Below are 21,956 nucleotides of genomic sequence, written 5' to 3'. Positions count from 1 at the left end.
GCACCCTCACTTTCTCACAAGAGGTGATGGGAGCAAAACGTCATGGAGGGACGAAACTCTCAAGAGTCATTCCCCTCAACTTCTGGCCTCAGCTCCTCCACAGAGAGGAGCAGCGAAGAGAGCTGGCAGCAGGTAAGTGCTAAGAGGCCAATGAGGTTTTGTGAGTAGACCTCAGAAAGGCAGAAAGCTCTGGAGACCCAATTCTATCAACTTCTGGCCTCAGCTACTCCACAAAGAGGAGCAGTGATGACAACTGCAAGCAAGTTACTGCTCCTATTATCACCTTTTAATAATTCAATGATTATCTTACTCACTCTTTTATTTTTGAATTGTTCTGCTTTTTACTGAAGCAGACAGAGGTAAGGCATTAATAACAAAATTAACAATTTTCTTCTGCACTTATTTTTATCAGCTATTTAATGATTTGGTTCTCTGTTGTTGTTTGATGTTGTGCTTCAATTTTAGTAGATGGCTATATCTGATAAGGTATGGTAATAATTAATAATATTAACAAGTATTTTAACAAGTCTTCTATGTGTTAATGATTATTTATCATACTCACTGTGTTGTTCTTTGAGTTTTTTACATACTGTAGAAAACTGAACCACACAGAGGTAAGGCAATAATTAATAAAAACATTTTATCAGTTATTTAATATTTTTAATGATTATTTATATTGTTCACAATGTTGTACTTCAATGTTTTTTAATCAGGTAGCTGTCTTTTTCTACTTTTTCCTGCCATACATCCAGCAGTTTCCTTGACGACAAAGAAGTTCGTCCTCCCAACCAGATGAGAAGGATGGCCGACCACAAGACGAGCTGGAGAGCGATGGTCACCTGTGATTTAGTCAACAAACTAAGTCCTTACTAAGACTACAAGACTAGCAAAGGTGACATAAAGTTGTTATAAGCTAAAGTTGACATAATTTAACAGGCTATTTTTTTTGTATATATAAATCTGTGTCAATACAGATCAAAGTTAATTTATTTAGAGATTATTGAGTCTGCAGGAGAAATGTGGAAGAACATCATGATGTCTGTCAACCCAAAGGAGGAAGTATAGAGATGAAAAAAATAAATTAGACTTGTTTTTGATTTCATAGGGCAGGACTCTTCCTGTGTCTTTGGCATTCCTGGAGCATCTGAGAGTGGATGTGGATCAGCCGATGATCTCAGGACACCCGAGCACCACAGCAGTCCACTGAACACACTGAACCACTCTCGGCACCCTGCTTGCTTCCAGACCCCGAACATTATCTGAAGAGCCAGTGAGTCTCTCTCTCTCTGTCGGTCTGTCTCTCTGTCCCCCGCCCCCTATCAATTCAATTCAATCCAAAGGGGCTTATTGGCATGGGAAACATACGTCAACATTACCAAAGCAACTGTGAACTAAAAACAAAAACCTTGTCCTCTCTCTAGGTTACATGGTGGAGAGGAGGTGGTGCTGAGGCTCTATGTTTGGCGACACCTGGAAGCTGCTTGAAATCCTCCTGGTTCCATTCCTCCATATATGTTCACATTATACGGATCAATTTTTGTCATATGGACTCTGTATGTCCATCCTGGAAGAGGAAGCCCTACTCTATTACTCTTTTTTTCTCTGTTAAAAGGGTTGTTTGGGAGTTTTTTCCTCATCACTATTTTTTACCACTTGACTGGTTTGGTGTTGATTTCTATAAAAGACAACATCAGACATCTAAAATGATTATGTGTTATGTGACTTCCTTGACTTTCAGTGATGTTAGGTTACCATAACATTAAATAGTCAATCATTTGCAGGTGCCATGATATTTATTTGATTATATTTGATTTAAGTTTCCTACACATTAATGACACCACAGTCCAGATGTTTTTTTATTGAGGCCTAAAAAACACAGCTTTAGTTTCTTCTCCACTTTAATTTAGAAAAACAACAACCAGAGAAATCATTGATAAAGTCTAATGTTAACTTGACCACAGGTGGCAGTGTAGAGAGGTGTTGCAGTTAAACTCTATATTGAGCACAGGTGAAGCGGAGCATGTAATCATGCATGGATGACAGGGGATTGCACGCTTTTTACAGCCTGCATGCTGTATGCTTGGGGCAGCCACACCAGAAAGCCATTCATCATATTATCAACAAGGCCTGTCTGCATAAAAGTCATTATGCTGTGATGTGAATTTCTTTATTAAACGTGAATCACACCCAACAGTGAATATTACCTGGATATTACTCATTGAGCGTGTCAAGAACACAGTCTTTTCCTGCACCAGTCGCTACAATATCTGTCATGCTTTTGTGTTGTCAGCATTTTTTTCACTTCCCATTTCTTCAAGTAATTATTGTTACTTCCACCCTTCAGGCCACTTCTTTTAATGATAAATGGCAATTTTGTGTTGTGAATGATGAATGTAAGATGGTCAAAATGATTAAACGTGGCTCTGTTTTTATCATATCATGACTGTTTTAATCAAATCGGCTTTAAATTGATCAAATCATTTGATAATTTCTCACTCCATTTTTCAATTCACATCTATTTTTACAGCTCCATTTTTTAATTCACATCTACTTTCATGGCTCCAGTTTTCAATTCGCATCAATTTTTACAGCTCCAGTTTTCAACCCACATGCGTTTTCATCACCTCCATTTTTATCATTTAATTTTCGTGACTTTATGTCTGTTTATATGTTTATTTTCGCCCAACACATCACCGGGTGCGAGCTGCCCAGCCTGCAGGCGCTGTACACCCAGCAGTGCCTCAGGAAGTCCCTGAGGGTCATTAAGGACAACACACCCCCACAACAGCCTGTTCTCCCTCCTGCCCTCTGGTAGAAGATACAGGACCCCCAGGACTCTCACCAGCAGACTGAGGAACAGTTTTTTCCTCCAGGCGATCAGACTTTTAAATAGATAATTCATACGACACCTTCTCACACAAAAAGTGCAATAAACAAGGGCAATACCTCAATCATATATCTTATACTGTATATACTGTATATGTTCTCAATATGCCTTGTATGCACTATCTACCTTTAAACATGCATTATCTACCTTTTAACATGCACTATCTGCAACCATCTTGGACTCTAACCACTGGTGCACTTTACACTTACAATATACATCCTATATACCACTTTATAGACTGCACATATGTACATATTACATTTATTTATTGCACATACTACATTTATTTATTTATTAATTGACGGACTGCATATACTATGTTCACCCATTCACTCTGTATATTTTATATCTCTATTGTTTTTATAATTTTTGTATACCTTTACCTCTCCTGTGTTTCACTCTGTTTATGATGTTGCTGCTTTGACACCTGAATTTCCCTCGGGGGATTAATAAAGGTTCATCTTATCTTATCTTGTACAAAGTATTTCTTATATATGTACATTCATATTTTCCTGATATGTATATGTTCTCAATATGCCTTGTACAACGTCTTTCCTTTTATAATTGTAATATAAATTATTATATTTAATGGAGCTTCCCAGCTAAAAGCATTTCACACGATTGTACTTATAACCGGCGTGACAATAAACATCTTGAATCTTGAATCTTGAACTTCCACCCTTCATACGGGTGGATGCAATGAAGTGTTCCTAAAAATACAATCGATCATCTGAAGTGCGACATTGTACAGGTTCTGGATCAGTTTGCAGTCATTACATCACTGTTTATATTTTGGGGGCAGAACAGATAACTGATCCAGCTCCAGCTGGGCGCGCCCGCTCCCACGAGAGCCCTCCTGAAGCTCACTGGGTAACCCTGTTGACGTGTCCCCATGACAACCCTGTTGACGTGTCCCCATGGCAACAGTGCACCTCTGGGACTTCCTCCGCTCCTGGTAGTTTATCAGCCGTTATTATTAGCGAGCTAAAGAGTCCTAGTATCACCTACTAACATGTCCGTTATTACTATTAGGTAGTATAACGTTATATAGTCTGAGTTGAACTTATAAGAAAGAAGATGTCGGATATATTGTGCAGGTGGCTGAACGAGGAGCTCCGGCTGTCTAAAGCTGTCGGTGAGTGAGACTGAAGTTACAGCTTATCTAACGTTAGCTAACGTTAGCTAGCTACCTGCTAGCTTAATGATGCTACCTCGGTGGTTTAGTCCCCGTTAACTGTCACTACTGAGGCTCATTAAAAGGTATGGGAATTTACAAAGCTGACAATGTAAGAGCTCTTTATCAAAGTTTATAAACAGTTAACTTATCAACACATGCAGGGATATAGATTGGTAGGGTAAAGTTAAAGGGACTGTTTGTAAGAATCAGAAATGCTTGTTAACAGCGACACCTGTGGCCTGTCAATGAAAGTCAGCGTCGGGGTCGCGCTTTGCTCACTCTAAATGGACATGAACGAGCATCCTCAAAACAGTGAGGCGACACACGTCAGCTAAAACCACAATATCACTCTATATTTCACCTGCTTGGCAGTAATGTTAGCTGACCAGACAGAGGTCTCTCCATGAATCAATGCTGATCCTAGTGTTGGCTTTTCCTGCCTCAGCCTCCCGACCGCGGCCGGAGGGAACATGGGAGACACCGGCACCCGGTCACAGATGATAACGTTTCCGCTGCGGAGCCCCGTCACTTGACAAGACACGGGAAACCTCTGTTGGTCTGGAGGAGCTGCAGCAGTTATTTCTGCACAAACCTCCACTGTACATTCACAAGATATTTTCAGAGCTAAACTAACTCTTCTGCAGTGTGTAGTGTGCGCGCATGCACGTATGGAGCGAAAGAGCGAGAACTAGCGCGGTGTGTGAGTGAAGGCAGGCAGACAGAGGAGCAGAGTACAGCAGAGACTCCGGTCCTGGAGACCAAAGCTACGGTCTCCTCCGCGTCCTCCGACCGCGGCCAACACTGTTTTGCAAGACGGGCTTCACTAGATATAACTTTGAGGTTTTGGTGCTTCCTTGTAGTGTGTGTTGGAGTCTTGTCTGAACAGCGTAGCCACATGAGAGCGTGCATATGCGAGCACACATGGGACACCGACCCGGGTGATTTATATGTGTAAGAAGTTGCAAACAGTCCCTTTATTAAGGGATGTACTTCGGTAGAAGATGTCATGAGCAATGTTATTTTTGGAAAAACCTGAAAAGGTTCGTGTAACGTTTGCAATCTGAAAGTCCAGACAGGTGTTCAAACTAGTAATTTTAAATATTTTAACAATTTGTCTAATATGTTTCTGTAAGCTAGATTAACGTTAACAAACGTTGAAATGTTGAAACGTAGAAAATGGCACTGTTTGCGGAAGGCAAGGCGAATGTATTTATATAGCACATTTCAGCAACAAAGCAATTCCAAAAAACAAGTGATTTCCATAAAACATCAGAACCATTGAGACAAAGTGCACAAACGACATTCAAATACAATTAAAAACAGTCATAAAATCACATGCATGTTCATCTTCACAGACCCAAAGACCTTTGCCAAGGATTTCTCCAGTGGTTACCTAATTGGGGAGGTTCTGCATAAATATCAGTTGTAGAATGATTTCAGAATGTTTATGAAATAAATAGCTGCCATGCTTTTGTGTTGATTTCAGCATTTTTATCACTTCCCTTTTCTTCAACTAATTATTGTTACTTCCACCCTTCAGGCCACATCCTTTAATGATAAATGGCAATTTTGTGTTGTAAATGATGAATGTAAAATGGTGAAAATTATTAAATGTGGCTCTGTTTTTAATTCCATTTTTCAATTGACCTCTATTTTTACAGCTCAAGTTTTCAATCCAAATGCGTTTTCATCATTTCCATTTTTATCATTTAATTTTCGTTACTTCCTCCCCTCATACGGGTGGCTGCAATGAAGTGTTCCTAAAAATACAATCATCGCTGCTACAAAAAAGAAGTGATTTCCATAAAACATCAGAACCATCGAGACAAAGTGCACAAAATGACAATCACATACAATTAAAAACAGTCACAAATCACATGCATGTTCATCTTCACAGACCCACAGACCCTTGCCAAGGATTTCTCCAGTGGTTACCTGATTGGGGAGGTTCTGCATAAATATCAGCTGCAGAATGATTTCAGTCTGTTTATGAAGAACGAGTAAGTTACCCTCTCTCTTTGTCTGTCTATCTATCCATGATCCTTTGCTTTTGCTGTTAAAAAACCTAACTGGTGCTTAATTTAAAGTGTTCATAATGATTAAAGTTAATAACACCTTTTTTTTCATAGCAACTCCATCTCCAGACTGAATAACTTTACCCGCGTTGAGCCTACTCTCCAGTTACTGGGGATCTCTTTCGACATAAACACAGCCCAGGATCTGATGCAGGAGAAGCAGGGTGTTGCCACACGTCTCCTTTACCAGCTCTACGTCTCGCTTGAAAAGAAGAAGAAAGCAGAAATCAGTGGCACATTGATGGAAATCATGCAGCCTGCAGCCAATGCTGGCCTGCACAAGAAGGGGCATGAGATCTACACTGTTGTAAGGACGGCTGTATGTGTGCAATTGGTTAGGACAGCAGGTTTTGTCATGTAGAAAAATTAAGATAAGTAGTCTTGCTCTGTGCTAATACTGAAAAAAACTGTAACTGAAAAGACTGTCTCTCAATATTCTTATGTTTGAAGTTCACATTATTAGTATAACATAACATCAATATCTACAAAAGCATGTATTTTTAAGCACCTGACTGTCTTCCTTTTGACATAGCGACTGCATCAAGTGGTAAAACATGATGCAGAGCTGAAGCTACAGAAAATTTCTCAGCACTATGAGGAGAAATGCCTGCAGCTGAACGACAGGTTTGTGATGACCCATCCCATCCATCAAAAAAGACAACTCCAGGAAGTCCAGGATGAGAAGAGAATGAAGAATATTGAGAAGGTATTGGAGATCATGGAAAGTATTACGATACATTTTCAGTGTATTCATTTAAGTTAATTAAAAATGTATGACCAGACTTTAAGGCAGTCTACAGTTTACAGCTTTATCAACTTTTTACACAATGTTTCTCAGTCTCAAAGTTACACTTCTTTGCAGTATTTTGGTGTTTTGGACATTACTATAATGCTACTAATAGTACCAGTGCTGAGTGAAAAACCTTAACTTGTACCCCAGCTGCTCGATGATGGAATAAAGCAAAGCTCATGCTAATGAGTGAGGAACTGTTTATGTTGCAGCTGCGGGTGTGTCGTCAGTCCACCACTGTCCAGGTGCCCAAGCCACCTCCCTACACTTCACAGCTCAACCTAAAGAGGAGACAACAGCAGCAGCAACGCAGAGAACAACAAGTGCAGGTGTGATCCAGATTAAATAATGATGTGATAATTGACCAACACACAGAGGGAATTTCATTTTGGCTTGCTGACACAGGGTCAGCTATAGAGTGGTGTCCACAGAGTTTGTAGAGGCTGATGCTTGCTGACAGTAAGTTTAGATAGAAGTCCTTTAAAAAAAAAAAAAATCTTTACACAATTTTAGAAATCCAGGCCCGAGAACTTTGTGTTTGTTCTCGTTCGCCAGATGTTCCCAGGTCTTCTTAAAACCAATAGCTTTTTATTGCATAACACCTGCCATTGTTTACAGGGATGGGATTCATTCTAATTCAACTGATGACCCTCTATACAATACTGCAATTGTCATGCCAACAACAAGTTCAACAACAATTAATTGAGTTTCTCACAGCACACACAAACAACAAAGTAGTAACGTGGGTTTGTTTGTCTTTGTCTCTGTGGTATTATTGCAATTTCTGTTCATTTTGTCTACAGACAGTCCAGACTGAAATAGCCCAGTTTGAGATAAGGAAGAAACAGGTTACTTCTGGTTTTGCTTCCTCTTCAAGGTGAGAGAAAAGGAAACATTCACTAAATTGATATTGTATTTACCGGTATTTAGTATTATGTTATTTAAATGTTTGTATGAATGGCGCTTTACAGCAACCTGAGATAATCATCCTCATACATTAGGACAACGTCTTCAAATGTGATTTGAACCTTTTCACTCCTAGTGATCAGTCCTTCCCTGGAGATGTTCTCAGTGGTGGCAGCAGCCAGGGTTGTGAGGTCCTTGGAAGTGGAACTAAGCTGACATTACAATCTAACAGCAAGTATATACAGGATATCCGACAGAGGCTGGAGGAGAATGCAGTAGCTCGCGAGCAGAGGGAGAAAAGACGAGACCGATTCCTGGTGGAGCAGCTCAAGGCCCATGAGGCTCAAGAGGTGAAGCGTCTAGTTTTTTAAACCATGTGGAAAACATGTTTTAAATAAATCATACACAGTATATTATCTTTGACCTCACAGTTTGTTATTTGACATCAGTCATTTTAACCCAAAATCAGTCAACTGATCCGCCACCTCTGCCTCCCCCTGCAGGAGGCACAGCGAGAGGAGCAGCTGGTGAAGCGTCTGACACGTCAGACTCAGCAGGAGCAGCGTTTGGCAACTCAGCTCCTCCAGATACGCATGCAGAAGGATGTGATCCGGCAGAACCGCCTGTACAGAGAGCAGCAGTACCAGCAGCGGAGAGAGAAGGACTTCCAGGAAGCTCTGGAGAGTGAGGCGGTGAGATAGGATGAATAAGGAAGAAGAGTAATCCTTTCTATTGTCCCTTTGTATTAGGCTGCATCAGTGATAGTATGAGTAGTGTTTAATGGGGAGAGAGAGGAAAGGGGGGATTTTGGTAGATTGTACCAACAGGGTATTTGTATTATGAAGAGAGAGAGAGAGAGGGTCTTCAGAGACAGATAAATAGTAAAGTAAGACTGGATAAATCATGACATAAACAAATCTATGTTTATCTGTCATGCCCTTCAAGTGATCACACCTATACTGTAGATGACTGATTTAGTTGAAGGCAGATACTTCGATAAAGCAATACATCATAGAGGATGCAGCCATGGTCCAGCATGGATTCAGTGTTAAATATTCAGTATGTTGTAGTGAAGTATAGTCATGGTGTTATTAACCTAATTTGTTAGACAATCCCAGAGCAGATTGTTGCACTATTAAGTCTCAGATTCTGTGGTTATTTGCCATTTACTCTAAAGAGTGAAATGATCTCTTTTGAAAGATGATTTAGGGAGAAAATCTTACGATTAAATGTAGATGCATATGAAAGCTTTAATGGGGTATTATTGATGTTGTGTCTTTTGGCAAACTAGGAAGCTGTATTAATTGTTACCTGCTGTTTATCATCAGTCATACAGTAGGTAACAAAGATTAAAATCATCCTTTCTTTTTTTCCTGCAACCTCCAATATCAGTAATGTACTGATTCCAAAAAAATTATGTCTGTTAGTTTGTGTCTCTATAAGGCTATTTCTTACGAAAACACCTAGTCATGTGTTTTTCACAATAAATGACCTATGTAACATCTTTCATCTTCCTTTATTACTTACAACTGTGGTGATTAGCAGGAACATGTACTGTATGTCATGACTTCTCCACTCACTCCATCTTTCTGACTGGGGCCTGGTACAGGCTTTGGCTCAGCAGGCTAAGTTGGACCGTGCCGAAGAGATGAGAAAGGAGCTTAAATTCTGTAACAGGATTGCTGCTGAGCGAGCTAAGAGCAGATACAAGAAGCACTTTAAGAGCTGCAAGGACATTTTGGAGCAGATAGTGGACCTGGCCACCAAGGTCGGAGAATATCGACTGCTCACTGGGAAGTACGTAACACAATTACTTTTAATGATGCATTAGAAACAGGCACACAGTATTTGGGCTTGAAACTTCAAAACTGACTGTTGGTCAGTCAATTAATGAATATGTGGAAATTCCAAAATTTGTTGTACAAATTGCATCTCTTGGTAGTTACCAAATATTATCAGGAATTCTTGTAAAAGTTAGTCAGGCAATCTAATTTTAGAGTTGAATGTAATGTAGTTGTAATGACACTTCGACTTTGGCCACTCCATGATCTGAGGGAGTGACAGGACAAGTCCTCTGCTATGTCTGCAATTTTTATTTATTTATTTATGCTTGAACAAAGTTCATATTCAAGCACAACACAAGAATTTCTTTTCAATTTTCAGAATAAAAATAGGCATTTTTTTTTCTCTTTTAAAAGGAATAGACACAGAGACAGAGTTGGTAAAATAAAGTTCAACAACAAAAGGGAAATATGAGAAAATATGTATTATTACTGGATGAGTGGCAGACTAGAACCCAAAAGCATGACACAGAAGAAATCAATGTAACAGGAAAGTTCAGCTTTACTTAGTTCAAGGCAGGCAAGGGTCAAAACCAGGCAGACGGGAAAAGGTTCAGACAGGCAGGTCAGGCAAAATAGGAATCAGAAGTGCTGGAAAGCTAATTAATGCACACAGTGTGAATGAAACTCTACTGGTATGTAACTACTGAAGGACTGATAATTGCAGGTCAGGAGGGAGTCTGAAATGACATGGGAGTTAGTGATATGGCACAAAAACAGGCAGATGAAGAAATAAACTAGGAGTTGGCAGGGGTCCTGACAAAACATGCCCTTTAAGTATTGGTTTGTTGCTATCTTTCATCATTGTTTCATTATTTGTCTTTCTTTCAGTGGGAAAACATAAAAAAAAAAAAAGATATTTTATGAAAGTTTTGAAAAAACTGAAATCTGACTGAAGACTGAAATGTTTTATTTAATGTTGTATTAAAAACTGAAGCATTGTGCTGCAGTGCTAATTCAGATGGGAGTCAAAAACATGTGAAAACATGACCAATATTGCACCAGTGGTCAAATAAAATCAGGAGGTGTCAACATCCTGTCTGCTTCTTCTCATGATCAAATACATAATTTCCACAGATATGCACTGCCCACACAACCCTGCTCAATATTCACTTTGTATGTATCCTGCTACCTAGGTTTTACATATCTGTTACATCAGCTCCTCTACTCATGCTTCGATTTATAATTTTCAGGCACAATTAGGAAACAATTTGATTTGTTTTGAATACGTTTTTGCAGTCATTAAATCTAGCTTTCCCTTGTGTCATTTCTTGTGTTGGTATGTCCAGTCTGATTCCAAAGAAGCAGATGAGAGAGTGGAAGGAATTGCTGTTCAATGGTCTGCCTCTCTATGAGCCGATAAAGGGCCAGCAGCCAGGGTTTGAGTTCTCTGCCCCACTAGACCCTGTAGAGCTTGAGAAGCAGGAGATACTCAAAAACCAGGACTATGATGAATACACTGTGAGTCTGAAACACAAGTGCAGTGTGTTTTTAAATCATGTCTGTATGTGTGTGTTTAACCTCACACCCTGAACTGAAGCCCTGAACTGTCTTTATGCGGATGATCCTCTTTGTCTAAGCTATATGTCATGTTTGTCAGAGCATGGTAGGTGAGTGGGCATGGCCAGAAGAAGCAGGGGAGACCAAACTACCCCTGACCAACAACAACATTCTTGGACATGTTGTCCGGCGACTGAGGGACATTACTCATCAACCCATCATGGAACCCTCCTCACCTTCATTTCCTGATTTTACCTTCAAGGCCTGTGTCCTGGGCAAGTTTTGCTCCGGCAAGACCACCTGCCTGGCCAAGCTTGCTGAAGGTACACAGCATGTAATCCAAACACAAATACAAGCACACCCACAACCACAACCACAATTTCACACCACTTAATTACTGAAACGATAAAATAAAAACATGTGGAATAAGATTTTACGGCTTATTTGTTGGTGAGTATGTCTGTTGTTTGCTGCTTTAGCCCATGGCATCTATATCTTATCAGCTGACACACTGATTGAGGAGGCACTGAATGCTTACCGGAATGGAGAGGAGGTTAGTCGGATACAGTATAACGGTATTGTAACATCACTAGTATCCCTTTTTATTTCATCTTGTCACATAATTTTGCTTTAAAATGATTTTTCAGGACCATAAAATCTCACTAATCTTTCCTGCCATTGTCAGAAATGTATAAACCTGAAAACACTTAAAAGGTCCTCATTAAACATTTCAGCTTTTAAAACCTCCCTTATACAGGTCACAGATCAGCAGGGAGAGAAAGACAACGAGCAACTGTTCACATCCTCCATTGGTGGGTCACTGAGGCCAGCGTGATTCTAATCTATGCTGTTTTATACTATACATAATTACAGTGTGGTTCTTTTCTTGTTATGTGTCACTCATGATTTCATTGTTTTTCAGATCTTGACACTCAAGAGGAAAATAGACACAGCAACGTAAGAGTAAGTGTTGTTTGTGATCTTCTCACTCTATTTTGTATTTATTTATATATAATGTAACCTGTATTCAATTTATGTCACCAACCAACCTGATTAAAAGTTGCTTTCCTTTGCTGATAACATAATGACTTTTGGGAGAATGTAATAATTTGAAATGTTGAGAAATAAACATTTTTTTCCAGAATGTATGTGTAATTATTTGGAATGAAATAATTAACTCGTTACATGTGTTCCTTATCCAGCTGTCTATGCGGGCCATGCAGGGAGCAGCTGCAGAAAAAGAGCTGAGGAAAGGCAACGCCATCCCTAATGAGCTTTTAGTGGACATCGTAGTAGAGGCTATCAGGTAAGCACATATGAGATTTAGTCAGTTGTATTATCTTAATTTTGCAATATGCAATTCATTTCACATAGTCAGTAATTCAGAGAATTATACAATCTTACTTTTATATTTACCATGGTCAAAATAAACAAACAATCACTCTCTTGCCAGTGAAATATTGTTTGTTTCCTTACTAGGCAGATTCCAGCTCAGTCAGGTTGGATCCTGGATGGCTTTCCAGTGGACATCATTCAGGCCCACCTGCTAGAGAAAGCCCTAGGTGGGTCTGTAGATGAAGGGAATGGTGCTGTAAGCAGCAGGACCAACCTAGCTGCTGATCCTAACCCACCCACACCTCCACCACCCCCACTTCCTGTACTGGAGCTGGCTCTGCTGCTGGATATCCCCGATGAGTGTGTGACCAAACGTCCATACAGTCAGATGGGTATGTTATACCAGTGGGAGTTTAATGCCATGTATCTGTGTCTGTGTGCACCCACACATTACACAAGTAACCAGTTAAATGTAAATAGTATGTTTATGTGGTTCTCTGGTGCAGATACATATAGTGCTGCTGCTACAACCTCCCACACAACATACAAGAACTTGTATCTGGCGCAGATTCAACACAGGTAAAAAAAAGAAGAATCAAATGGGAAACTAAACTGAAATGAATACATTACTGCTACTGCATGACTGTGTGTCTAATATCTAACATCCCCCCCTCAAGAATCACAGCTTTTCATGACACCTGGCCAAAACTAGAGAAATGGTTTGGTGGAAAGCAAAACATTTTGGTCCGCATTGATGCAGATGTAGATGAGGAGGAGCTTAACAAAAGGGTGGAGTCTGTCCTGGAGCACGTTATGATGCAAGCTATGATGCCACCACAGGAAGGTAACTGGTTGACATTTTAGTATTTTAGTGAATGTTAATAGACTCAAAGTTGTTGTGCTCAGAATCAAATTTTGTCATAGTTCCATAAGATTAGGAAAGAAAATTATTTTTTTTGCTCTTCAGACACTGATGATGAGATTTTGTTTCTACACTAAACGATGTATAGTCTTCCCTGAAGGAAACACAATATTTACTCACACTATTCTGATATATTCCCTCAGCAGCTCCTGCCACTCTTTCTGGTGAAGATGTAGTGTTGGACAGTGGGAAAGCTCCTTACTCCTCCTCATCAGCTACACCTCGCCCTGTAGACCAACCTCAGGGTCTCACAGACGAAGCCCCAACTGATAATGACTTAGTGGACGGTACATGTGTTTTCTTAACATACAGAATACAGACACACTTTATGTTTCAAATGTACCAAACTGATATCGTAAATATTTGGATACAAACGTCACCTGTGAGGCCATTGAGTCTGTTTGAATATACTGTCCAAAGAAAAGGGTCATATATGCCATTTATGGCTTTAATAGCATTCTACTGACAATTGCTGGTAGACTTGTTTAAGATAATTTAGATATCATTAAATAATATAATATTATTATTATTATTATTATTATTATTATTATTACTAATAATAATAATAATAATAATAATCATCATCATTAATTAACATTAAATAAATATGAATCTTTTGACTTTCTTATAGTGCTGATTTTTGTACTTTTCTTATAGGTAACTCTAGGAAGGTGTCAACTTCCCCAGTGACCAATGAGGACTCTCAGGGAGGCCCTGCCTCTTCCTTCCCAGGTTCATCCAGCTGGGTCTATGTGGCGGAATCCCTTCCTCCAGTAAGATCAAAATTCTATTTCTATTTGTTTTGCTTATCAGAGTTGGAAGTGCACTCTCATAATCTCTTTCTTCCCTGAAAAGTCATGTCAGTGACATTATGACATGACATTCAGATGCACTCACTGGGGGGTGCCACAAGATGGCCCTCTAACATGATTTAGCCAGTGGACCTGTGGTTTCCTACCTGTGTTGCCTTTCAGAATATGTTTCAATTAAATGAAAATACATGTCATGTGATCTGTTGCATTACACTGTGTCTTGTTTTGTTTCATCATCCTCCCATGTTCCCTGCTTCGTTCATCTTTTCCCCTCCCCATCTCCATCTCTAGGAGATCCCAGAGTACCTGCGCCCCCGTTGGGACGCAGTGTGTGATTCTTATGTGAACAACATAAAGACAGTGATGCAGCAGCTGCGCTCACAATGCACTGTTATTAACCATCACCTATTCAACATCAGGTATTCTGCCAGGCCTTTGAAGTAGTGTGAACATGGTAGATTTCATGTCTTACACTGAGTGCAGATAAGTACATAACTAAGCATTTGCATAATGGATACATTTCTGTGCCTGTCTTTTCTCCATTTTTTATATTTGTTACCTATAGCTGAAGATGCATAATGTGTGTTCATGCATTCTTACATCTGAATATTTGATGACATGAAAAGCTAGCAATACATTTATGCCTTGTAAATCTAAGTCGGTAGCCACACACATTTGCAGAGACACTAATATCTTGTTAGCTACAATTAATAGAATTGATCCTTTTATCCTGTTTAATATTAGGTTTCATGTAAGTTTATAGCTGCAGATGCAGTATGAAAGTTGAGTATTTATGATTAGCCTCTGAATACAGTTATTTTTGGATGTGACCCAAATGGTAATACCATTAGCTCCTTTGTCAGAAATACTTTACAAATAAAAGAGGACATTTATGTTAACAGAAAATTATTACAAAATGATCTCTGATAAATATGACATGTATTACTATGTAAGTCTCACCTGGTTCCCTGTATCCGTAGAGAGGAGTACAAGCATTACCTGGGGCGTCCAGACTTGAAGCAGGAGTTAGTGTCTCATTGGCAGAAGGACTTCAACAGCATACCTGATGATATGAGAGAAGACAAGGAGACCAAAGCAGAGCTATATCTGAGACTAGATGTGAGAACAATTTAAAATATAATAGAATACAAATATTCTTAAACTGATCATTGAAATTTTTTTTTAAAGACCTGCTTAAAAATGAAAATATCAAATATATAGAGATGTTGTGATATGTTTGCAGGAACTGCGTGAACGTTTGTGGGACATTAGTGACAAGCGTAAGGAGGAGGATGAGAAAGAGAAGGCTGCTCTCATGGGTGACGGCTGGTTGGAAGAACACACTGCCGTCCTCGTCAACCACCACTCTGTACTCGTGCAGGTAACTCTTCTGTTTCTGTGTCACCATTTGACTGAACAAACTTTTTTTATTGCCATTTCAATTCTGTAGTTTATAAGCTCATGTTATAAACTATTTCCTTTTATTCTGTGTGTTTTGTACCTGTTCCTTTGCTTCATTTCTGTCCTTGTTGTGTTTATGGTGTTCAGGCACGTACTGTATGTCTTCTTTGTTTCTCTTCAGTTTGACTGGCAAAAGCATAATGTTGGATTGTTTGTGTTGTCCAGGTAGAGTTGGACCGATTCCAGGACACACTCTGTATTCTTTGTGTCTACTATTCGAGCATGTACAGACTGCCTGAGCTACCCTCCACGTTGGTTTGTATCCCCCTACTGGGCACCCTAGAAATTAAGGATCAGGACGAGAGGCAAGAAACACACTATTAATAGCAACCTATCCCTGTTAGTCTAAGATAATAAAACTAAATCACATAATTGAGAATAGTTTATAGACAATGAGTGCATAAATTGAACAATTTATTTTGTTCCACCAGTACTGAGCCAGCGAGCCAAAGTGCGTCTAGTCAGATGGATGACGGAGAGGACAAGAAGAAAAGTAAAATGTAAGGGAGAGGCACTTTCGCACACAGTATTTCCTTTTAATTTTCTGCAGTCAGTTTTAAAGATGGAATGGATTTTTTCATGTCCTCACAGTCCAAATGCTCTCCAGCACAAACACATAAACAATTTCCGTTTTCCCCTCCTCTGCAGACGTGCTGACTCCAAGACGAAAATCCCGCTTCAGACAGAACCTGTCAAGGTCCAAATCCTTTTTCTTTTCTTGCCTCTCTTTGTGTACCTTTCATTCACTTTCATTATTTTAGTCTTTCTCGAGGTCTGTAACTGATTTTGTTTAATGAATATAGTCATATCTGCTCATAAAGGACTACCATAGATATTATATACCTATCTATCTCTGTTATGTTTCAGGCTGTACCACCTTGTAAGACAGCTGACAAAATAAAGTTCTGGCATTCTTAAATAATTTAAATGTAGTTAAATGTGAAATTGTACCTCAAAACAATTCAAAACACTCTGTCACTTACATACATTTTTTTAATGGTGATATGCTGATATACAATCGAATAGTAAGAGATATTGACCCTTTTCATTGTTAACCTAGACCGAACCGTTACCCCATGAGAAACTGATCTCCGACTATGAGGAGGCACTCACAGCCATCAGCAAATTGGTAATGTTTTGTGTATAAAAGTTTGCATTAACATATTATTGAGGAATATATATATACATTTCTGACGTGTATTGGTTATATTGTGTGTAGTCAGAAGAAGCCCACCGGGGGGAGAGGAAAGACCAGAAGGAGAGACTACAAGAGAAGGAGAGGGCAAAGGCCTCTGCAAGTCCAAACAAAAAGGAAAAAGGGAAACAGTCAGCAAAAAAACAGAGAGGTGTGTCTTTGGTAGAGTATTAAGAAAACAATGGAGAGGTGCCCTCTAATATGGACTGTATGTTTCAGCAGGTCTTCTATCTACATCATCATTATCCTCCTCCTTCCTCCAGGCGCACCATCCCCATCTACGGCACCCAGCCCTGCACCAGCTTATGACGAAAACTTAGAAGTCAGAAACAAAATACATAAAGAATGTGCAGCCGCACTGGATCACGAGGGTATGCATGCACACACAGAGATTCTTCATATCACAATATATATTTAATTGTCATACTAACATATTGTCAATTTTCTAAGTGGTTCTATTTTCGAAGAACTGTATAATGAGATATGTACTTACAGGTTGTTATGTGCATCCATGTTTGTATTTTCATATGTGCACAAACATGCATGTGTGTGTAAAAGATCAATATGCTTATATAGTTGTGTTCCACTGTTTGTCTTCCTTTGTGTGTCTGTGTGTGTTTTCCAGAGAATGCAACAAAGGTGCGCATTGTGCTGGTGAAAGGTCATGGTTTGGTGATGGTGCACTCCCTGCAAAGCAGAGCAGAACAGACATTAAGCAGCATGGAGAAGTGGTTAACAGCTCACTATCTTGCAGAAATGAAAAGGTATGTTGTAGTATGAATATATGATCATGTGTGTATATAGAGGGACTTGAATGTGTGAATGAAACGGCGATAGTGTAGCAATGCACTGCTGTCCCTGTTTTATTAGTGTTGTGGTTTTTGATTAGTGTGTGATAAATGCTATCTGTATTTTATCTCCATGTCATGTCATAATCCCACATATGTGCATGTATTTAAGCCCCCAGAATTGAATTGTTGGACTAGTGTGTTACTGTTTTTAAAGTACTGGTATTTATTGGTATTAAATCACAGAACATGAAAGATATCCAAATTATCGTAAGCCCTTTAAGTGCTCTAGAAGTTATTCTGAAACTGTTACTTGAGAATATAAAAACACATAATGCTTGTGTTTGTGTTTTAGTCTCCACTGAGAACGAACCATTTATAACACATTTAAACTTGGGCAGAGACAGTTTTGGTCACTAATTATACATAGAAGACATGTTTGACGTTTTATCTGTGTCATGTCTCCTTTTTTCTAGTATTGACCAACTGTCAGAAGTGGTTCGCCACCACATAGAGGCTGGTGCTAAGTTGCAGAATGAGCTGGTGTTGGTACGTAATGACTTTATAATTGTATTTCTACTGCAGGGTAACATCTCAATAGCTCTTCCAGCATGTGACCACAGTCTCCTTTACAACACTCCTCCAATTTATAGGATTCTCTATGTTCTCTTCTCCAGGAATGCACTGACTTTTACCTGAATGTAGACTGCCTCATGGTGGCTCCCCTGGCTCCTCCTCCCCGTCCGCCTCCTCTGGAGAAACCCACACGGTCCACCCCGACCATCACTCAGCTAGAGTCTTTCCACCAACAGCTATGCAATGTTGCTCCATCAGGTCAATACAGGGGGGACAAGTTGTAGTGTTATTGGGTCTATTAATCTTGCTATTTATCCATCCGTTGATCATTTTCCTTCCTTTATGACTTTCAGGCTTCATGTCCAGTTCTGAGTTCTCCAGTTTGCTCAGTGATATCATCTCTGTTAACATGGGCAGAAACACCTTGCCCGAGCCCTGGATCAACAAGAATGAAACACAGGTACTCTTCAAGTATTCCAGACACTCAAAACACAAAGTTGGGTAATCATTTCTTTTCTCTTCACCTCATAGCACCAAATTCCACTAAGAAGACAGTTTATGATCAATTTTAGTCAACCGACAAAACCAAAAAAAACACATAATCAAATATCACTCTGCTGACTATAACCCAGTGCAGAGAAAGCAAAGCAAGACACAAATCATTAGATTAGATTCAACTTTATTGTCATTGCACATAGTACAAGTACAACGAAATGCAAACTAGTAGTGCAAACTAGTAAAGTGCTGATTAAGACAGTATGTACAAATGAGGATATATGTGGTGTATATAAATAGACATTTACATATATACAGATTGCAGTTAGGGTGCAAAGGATAGACATATGTTTTATATTATGATGAGTAAGAGTAAATATTAAAAAAATGCTGTATAAGTGTATTATAAAGAATACATTATATGTACAGGTGGAGTTATATTTCTATCTATTTACAGAGAGGTTATGTACATAGAGCTATATGGATAGGGGACTAAGTGAATATATATAAGATGAATATTATAGAATAGATTTTATAGTTATATATACACAGGAGAGGTTTGTACAGATGACATTCCTGCGCCGTACTGTCTGGTTACCATAAAAGACCCATCACATGGCTTACAGGAGCATTTTCCTTTTCTCTTCTGTCCCCAGTTGATGGAGATTGTATCTCTCCTAACTGACGACTACGGGCTGATAGATTGGCGCCGGTTTCTGCTCAGTGCTGCCCTCCCTTGGCCAGCTCCGTCCCTATCACAGCTGCTGGTCGTGCTACAACGTTTCAAGGAATCAGATACTGGCCACACGGGCTACATAAAGGAGGAACAGTACCTACAGGTCTCTATACACACACAAACTCAGACGTACACTATAAATTCTGATTCTGATTCAATGTTCAGACTGTGTTTTAAATCACAAAAAATCCTTCCGCTCTGGATCATTTTTCATCTTCAAGTTATCTATCCACTCACATCCCCATGGCCCTTCTTCGCTCTTGTGGCATCATTATGCACTGAGATAAGCAGGCCTGGGTTGTAGTCAACGTGACAACAAATTTAGTATATATTATATACATTATATAGTATAAAGTGAAAACTGTCTTTGAAACATAAAAACAAATACTTAAGTTGCTCCTCTTGCCTCCTTTCTCACCAGACAGAGTTGTGGTTTTCCAATGAGAGTGTCCAGCCCGTCCCAGAGGACCCCTTTGAGCCTCTACCTTATGACCGTCTGGCTAACCTACGCAAGGTAAACTACCTGGAAAGCTTACATGATTCCAATGTAAACTTTTATTACTCTTGAACTGGGAAATCCAAGTGGTCAAAGGGATCAAACCATAACATCTTATGTTTACTGTTTGTCCCAATGAACTGCACTATAAAATAAATTAACAGTAACATTTGCCTATGTTCTTTCTTCTTAGTTCTTTTTCCAGTTGTTTGCGGACCACTCTTTCTCTCCCCCTCAACTGGACTATGTGTCCATGCTGCAGTACTTTGCAGCCGACCCCAACCCCAGACAGGGCTTCATCAGAGCGCTTAGCGTCGTGCTGGGACAACATCTCAAGCACTCCTTACCGGCCCATCTTGTCAAGGTGAGTAGATTTATCAAGTGGAATTTCCACTTGAAAGTCATTGCAAAAGCACTTCTTCATCTTTTGACATCAAAAACATTATTATTTCCTGTCACCAATGTCTTCAGATTATCATAGAAACCACTTATATTATCTTCAATAATGCCAACAATGATTTTGTAACAGCACACGTCAGGTTTTTCTAGTGGTTGGTAATTTGTTTTGGAATGAAACACGTGAGTGTTAATGTTTGTCTTTGGTACAAACTATTGCACATCAGCAGGGCAATACCATTATGTGTTGTGTATACAGTCTATGCCCAGTATAGACGAGGCTACAGAGCTCAGCTCCTCAGAACTTGATGGAGACTACAAGGAAGAAGAGACTCCGTGTGCATCAAGCGGTTCGTTGGGTGAGCCGGAAGTGTCCATCCCTGCTCTCCTTGCTGTCATCTGCCACAAAGTCAACCCCCTTCCTCTAGGCTGCCTGAGTCAGGAGGAGCACACTGAGGTAGTGCCCTTTGATACATACATGAATGGTTGAATTCATTAAGGAAAGAAAAAATGTAGTAAATATGTCAGGTTTAATTTTCAATCAAGCAGTCTATTCAGAAAGGTTTTGTTTTCCATTAAGCTTTCATCATTTTACCATCGATACGCATACAGAGACATGGCCTTTGTTTTATCTAAGTTTCAAAATGCAACTAAGTATGCAAGTAAGCATGTACATAATTAACAGAAAATAAATTAGGCTACACCGATTTTTCTTGATGGGTGTAAAATATATCAGGCTAAGCCCCTGAACCTCCCTCAGTATACTAAAGCTGTTAATAGCTTTAATTTACTGATTCTGTGGGTTTGCTGAATACATTAGTGCATTTTAAAGGCTAAGGGGTCTACACTTAAAAATGCATTTTCTAAGCAGAGTTATTAACCACATTATTAAAATGAAACTCTTCCCTCGTGGTAATACATTTTATCTCTGCTGGCCTCTAGCAACTGGTGCAGATATTCAGAGAGCTGGGTTACAAGCCAGAGGACCGTGTCCCCTTCTCCGTCCTCTCTCAGCATCTTTTCATCCAGGGCCTGATGGAGACTTCAACACACCACCAGCTTGTAGTAAGTCTCTATGTTGACTCATCTGTTTGTTATGTGTTCCCCTACAACAGTGTCTGTTAGATGAGAGTCCAAAAATAGCTCACCGCTTGTCCTCTGCTGCGATCAGTCACACATATTTATCATCCAGACTGTCCACCATCATGTGCATTCTCAAACCTACAAGAGGATTCACCTTTATCTCTCTCTCTCTCTCTCTCTCTCTCTCTCTCTCTCTCTCTCTCTCTCTCTCTCTCTCTCTCTCTCTCTCTCTCTCCCTCTCTCTCTCTCTCTCTCTCTCTTTGTCTCTCAGAACATTCATAACATGCTACTGGCCCAACACGATGGAGGAGAGGCTAACACCTTGACAGTTTCCTAAAGGATCAGACATATACAGTGCATATAAACACTGCTGTCTGCATCACAAAGAACTCTTTCACTTATGAAATGCAGAAGACGTTGCTTTGGCCATTTTGAAGTATTCTCATTACTTTTACGTTTGAAATGTTTGCTGACATGTATTGCTC

General features: G+C 39.6%; 1 protein-coding gene across 2 annotated transcripts; it reads left to right on the top strand.

Annotated features, from left to right (window-relative positions):
* The first annotated feature begins 3,757 nt into the window (after positions 1 to 3,757).
* spef2 (sperm flagellar 2) lies at positions 3,758 to 21,955 on the top strand. 2 transcript variants are annotated; one of them, XM_074637362.1, is made up of 39 exons: positions 3,758 to 4,022; positions 5,962 to 6,064; positions 6,194 to 6,446; positions 6,672 to 6,845; positions 7,142 to 7,258; positions 7,733 to 7,806; positions 7,972 to 8,185; positions 8,339 to 8,527; positions 9,445 to 9,632; positions 10,966 to 11,137; positions 11,277 to 11,499; positions 11,656 to 11,729; positions 11,934 to 11,988; positions 12,099 to 12,139; positions 12,379 to 12,482; positions 12,656 to 12,903; positions 13,018 to 13,090; positions 13,189 to 13,355; positions 13,580 to 13,720; positions 14,091 to 14,206; positions 14,537 to 14,664; positions 15,226 to 15,364; positions 15,489 to 15,626; positions 15,872 to 16,011; positions 16,138 to 16,206; positions 16,355 to 16,403; positions 16,767 to 16,835; positions 16,926 to 17,052; positions 17,165 to 17,272; positions 17,527 to 17,665; positions 18,166 to 18,238; positions 18,367 to 18,523; positions 18,619 to 18,725; positions 19,417 to 19,599; positions 19,918 to 20,010; positions 20,186 to 20,356; positions 20,648 to 20,845; positions 21,331 to 21,453; positions 21,743 to 21,955. In XM_074637362.1, exons 1-39 carry the CDS (start codon positions 3,965 to 3,967, stop codon positions 21,806 to 21,808), a joined length of 5,061 nt encoding a protein of 1,686 aa, XP_074493463.1. In that variant the 5' UTR covers positions 3,758 to 3,964; the 3' UTR covers positions 21,809 to 21,955. The 2 variants fall into 2 exon arrangements, with proteins under 2 accessions (XP_074493463.1, XP_074493462.1); XM_074637361.1 differs by having other exon boundaries at positions 13,577 to 13,720.
* The last annotated feature ends 1 nt before the right edge of the window (position 21,956 follows it).

This window comes from Sebastes fasciatus, chromosome 6, assembly GCF_043250625.1.
Source record: "Sebastes fasciatus isolate fSebFas1 chromosome 6, fSebFas1.pri, whole genome shotgun sequence".
Classification (NCBI taxonomy): domain Eukaryota; kingdom Metazoa; phylum Chordata; class Actinopteri; order Perciformes; family Sebastidae; genus Sebastes; species Sebastes fasciatus.
This window is presented reverse-complemented; position numbering and strand designations above follow the sequence as displayed.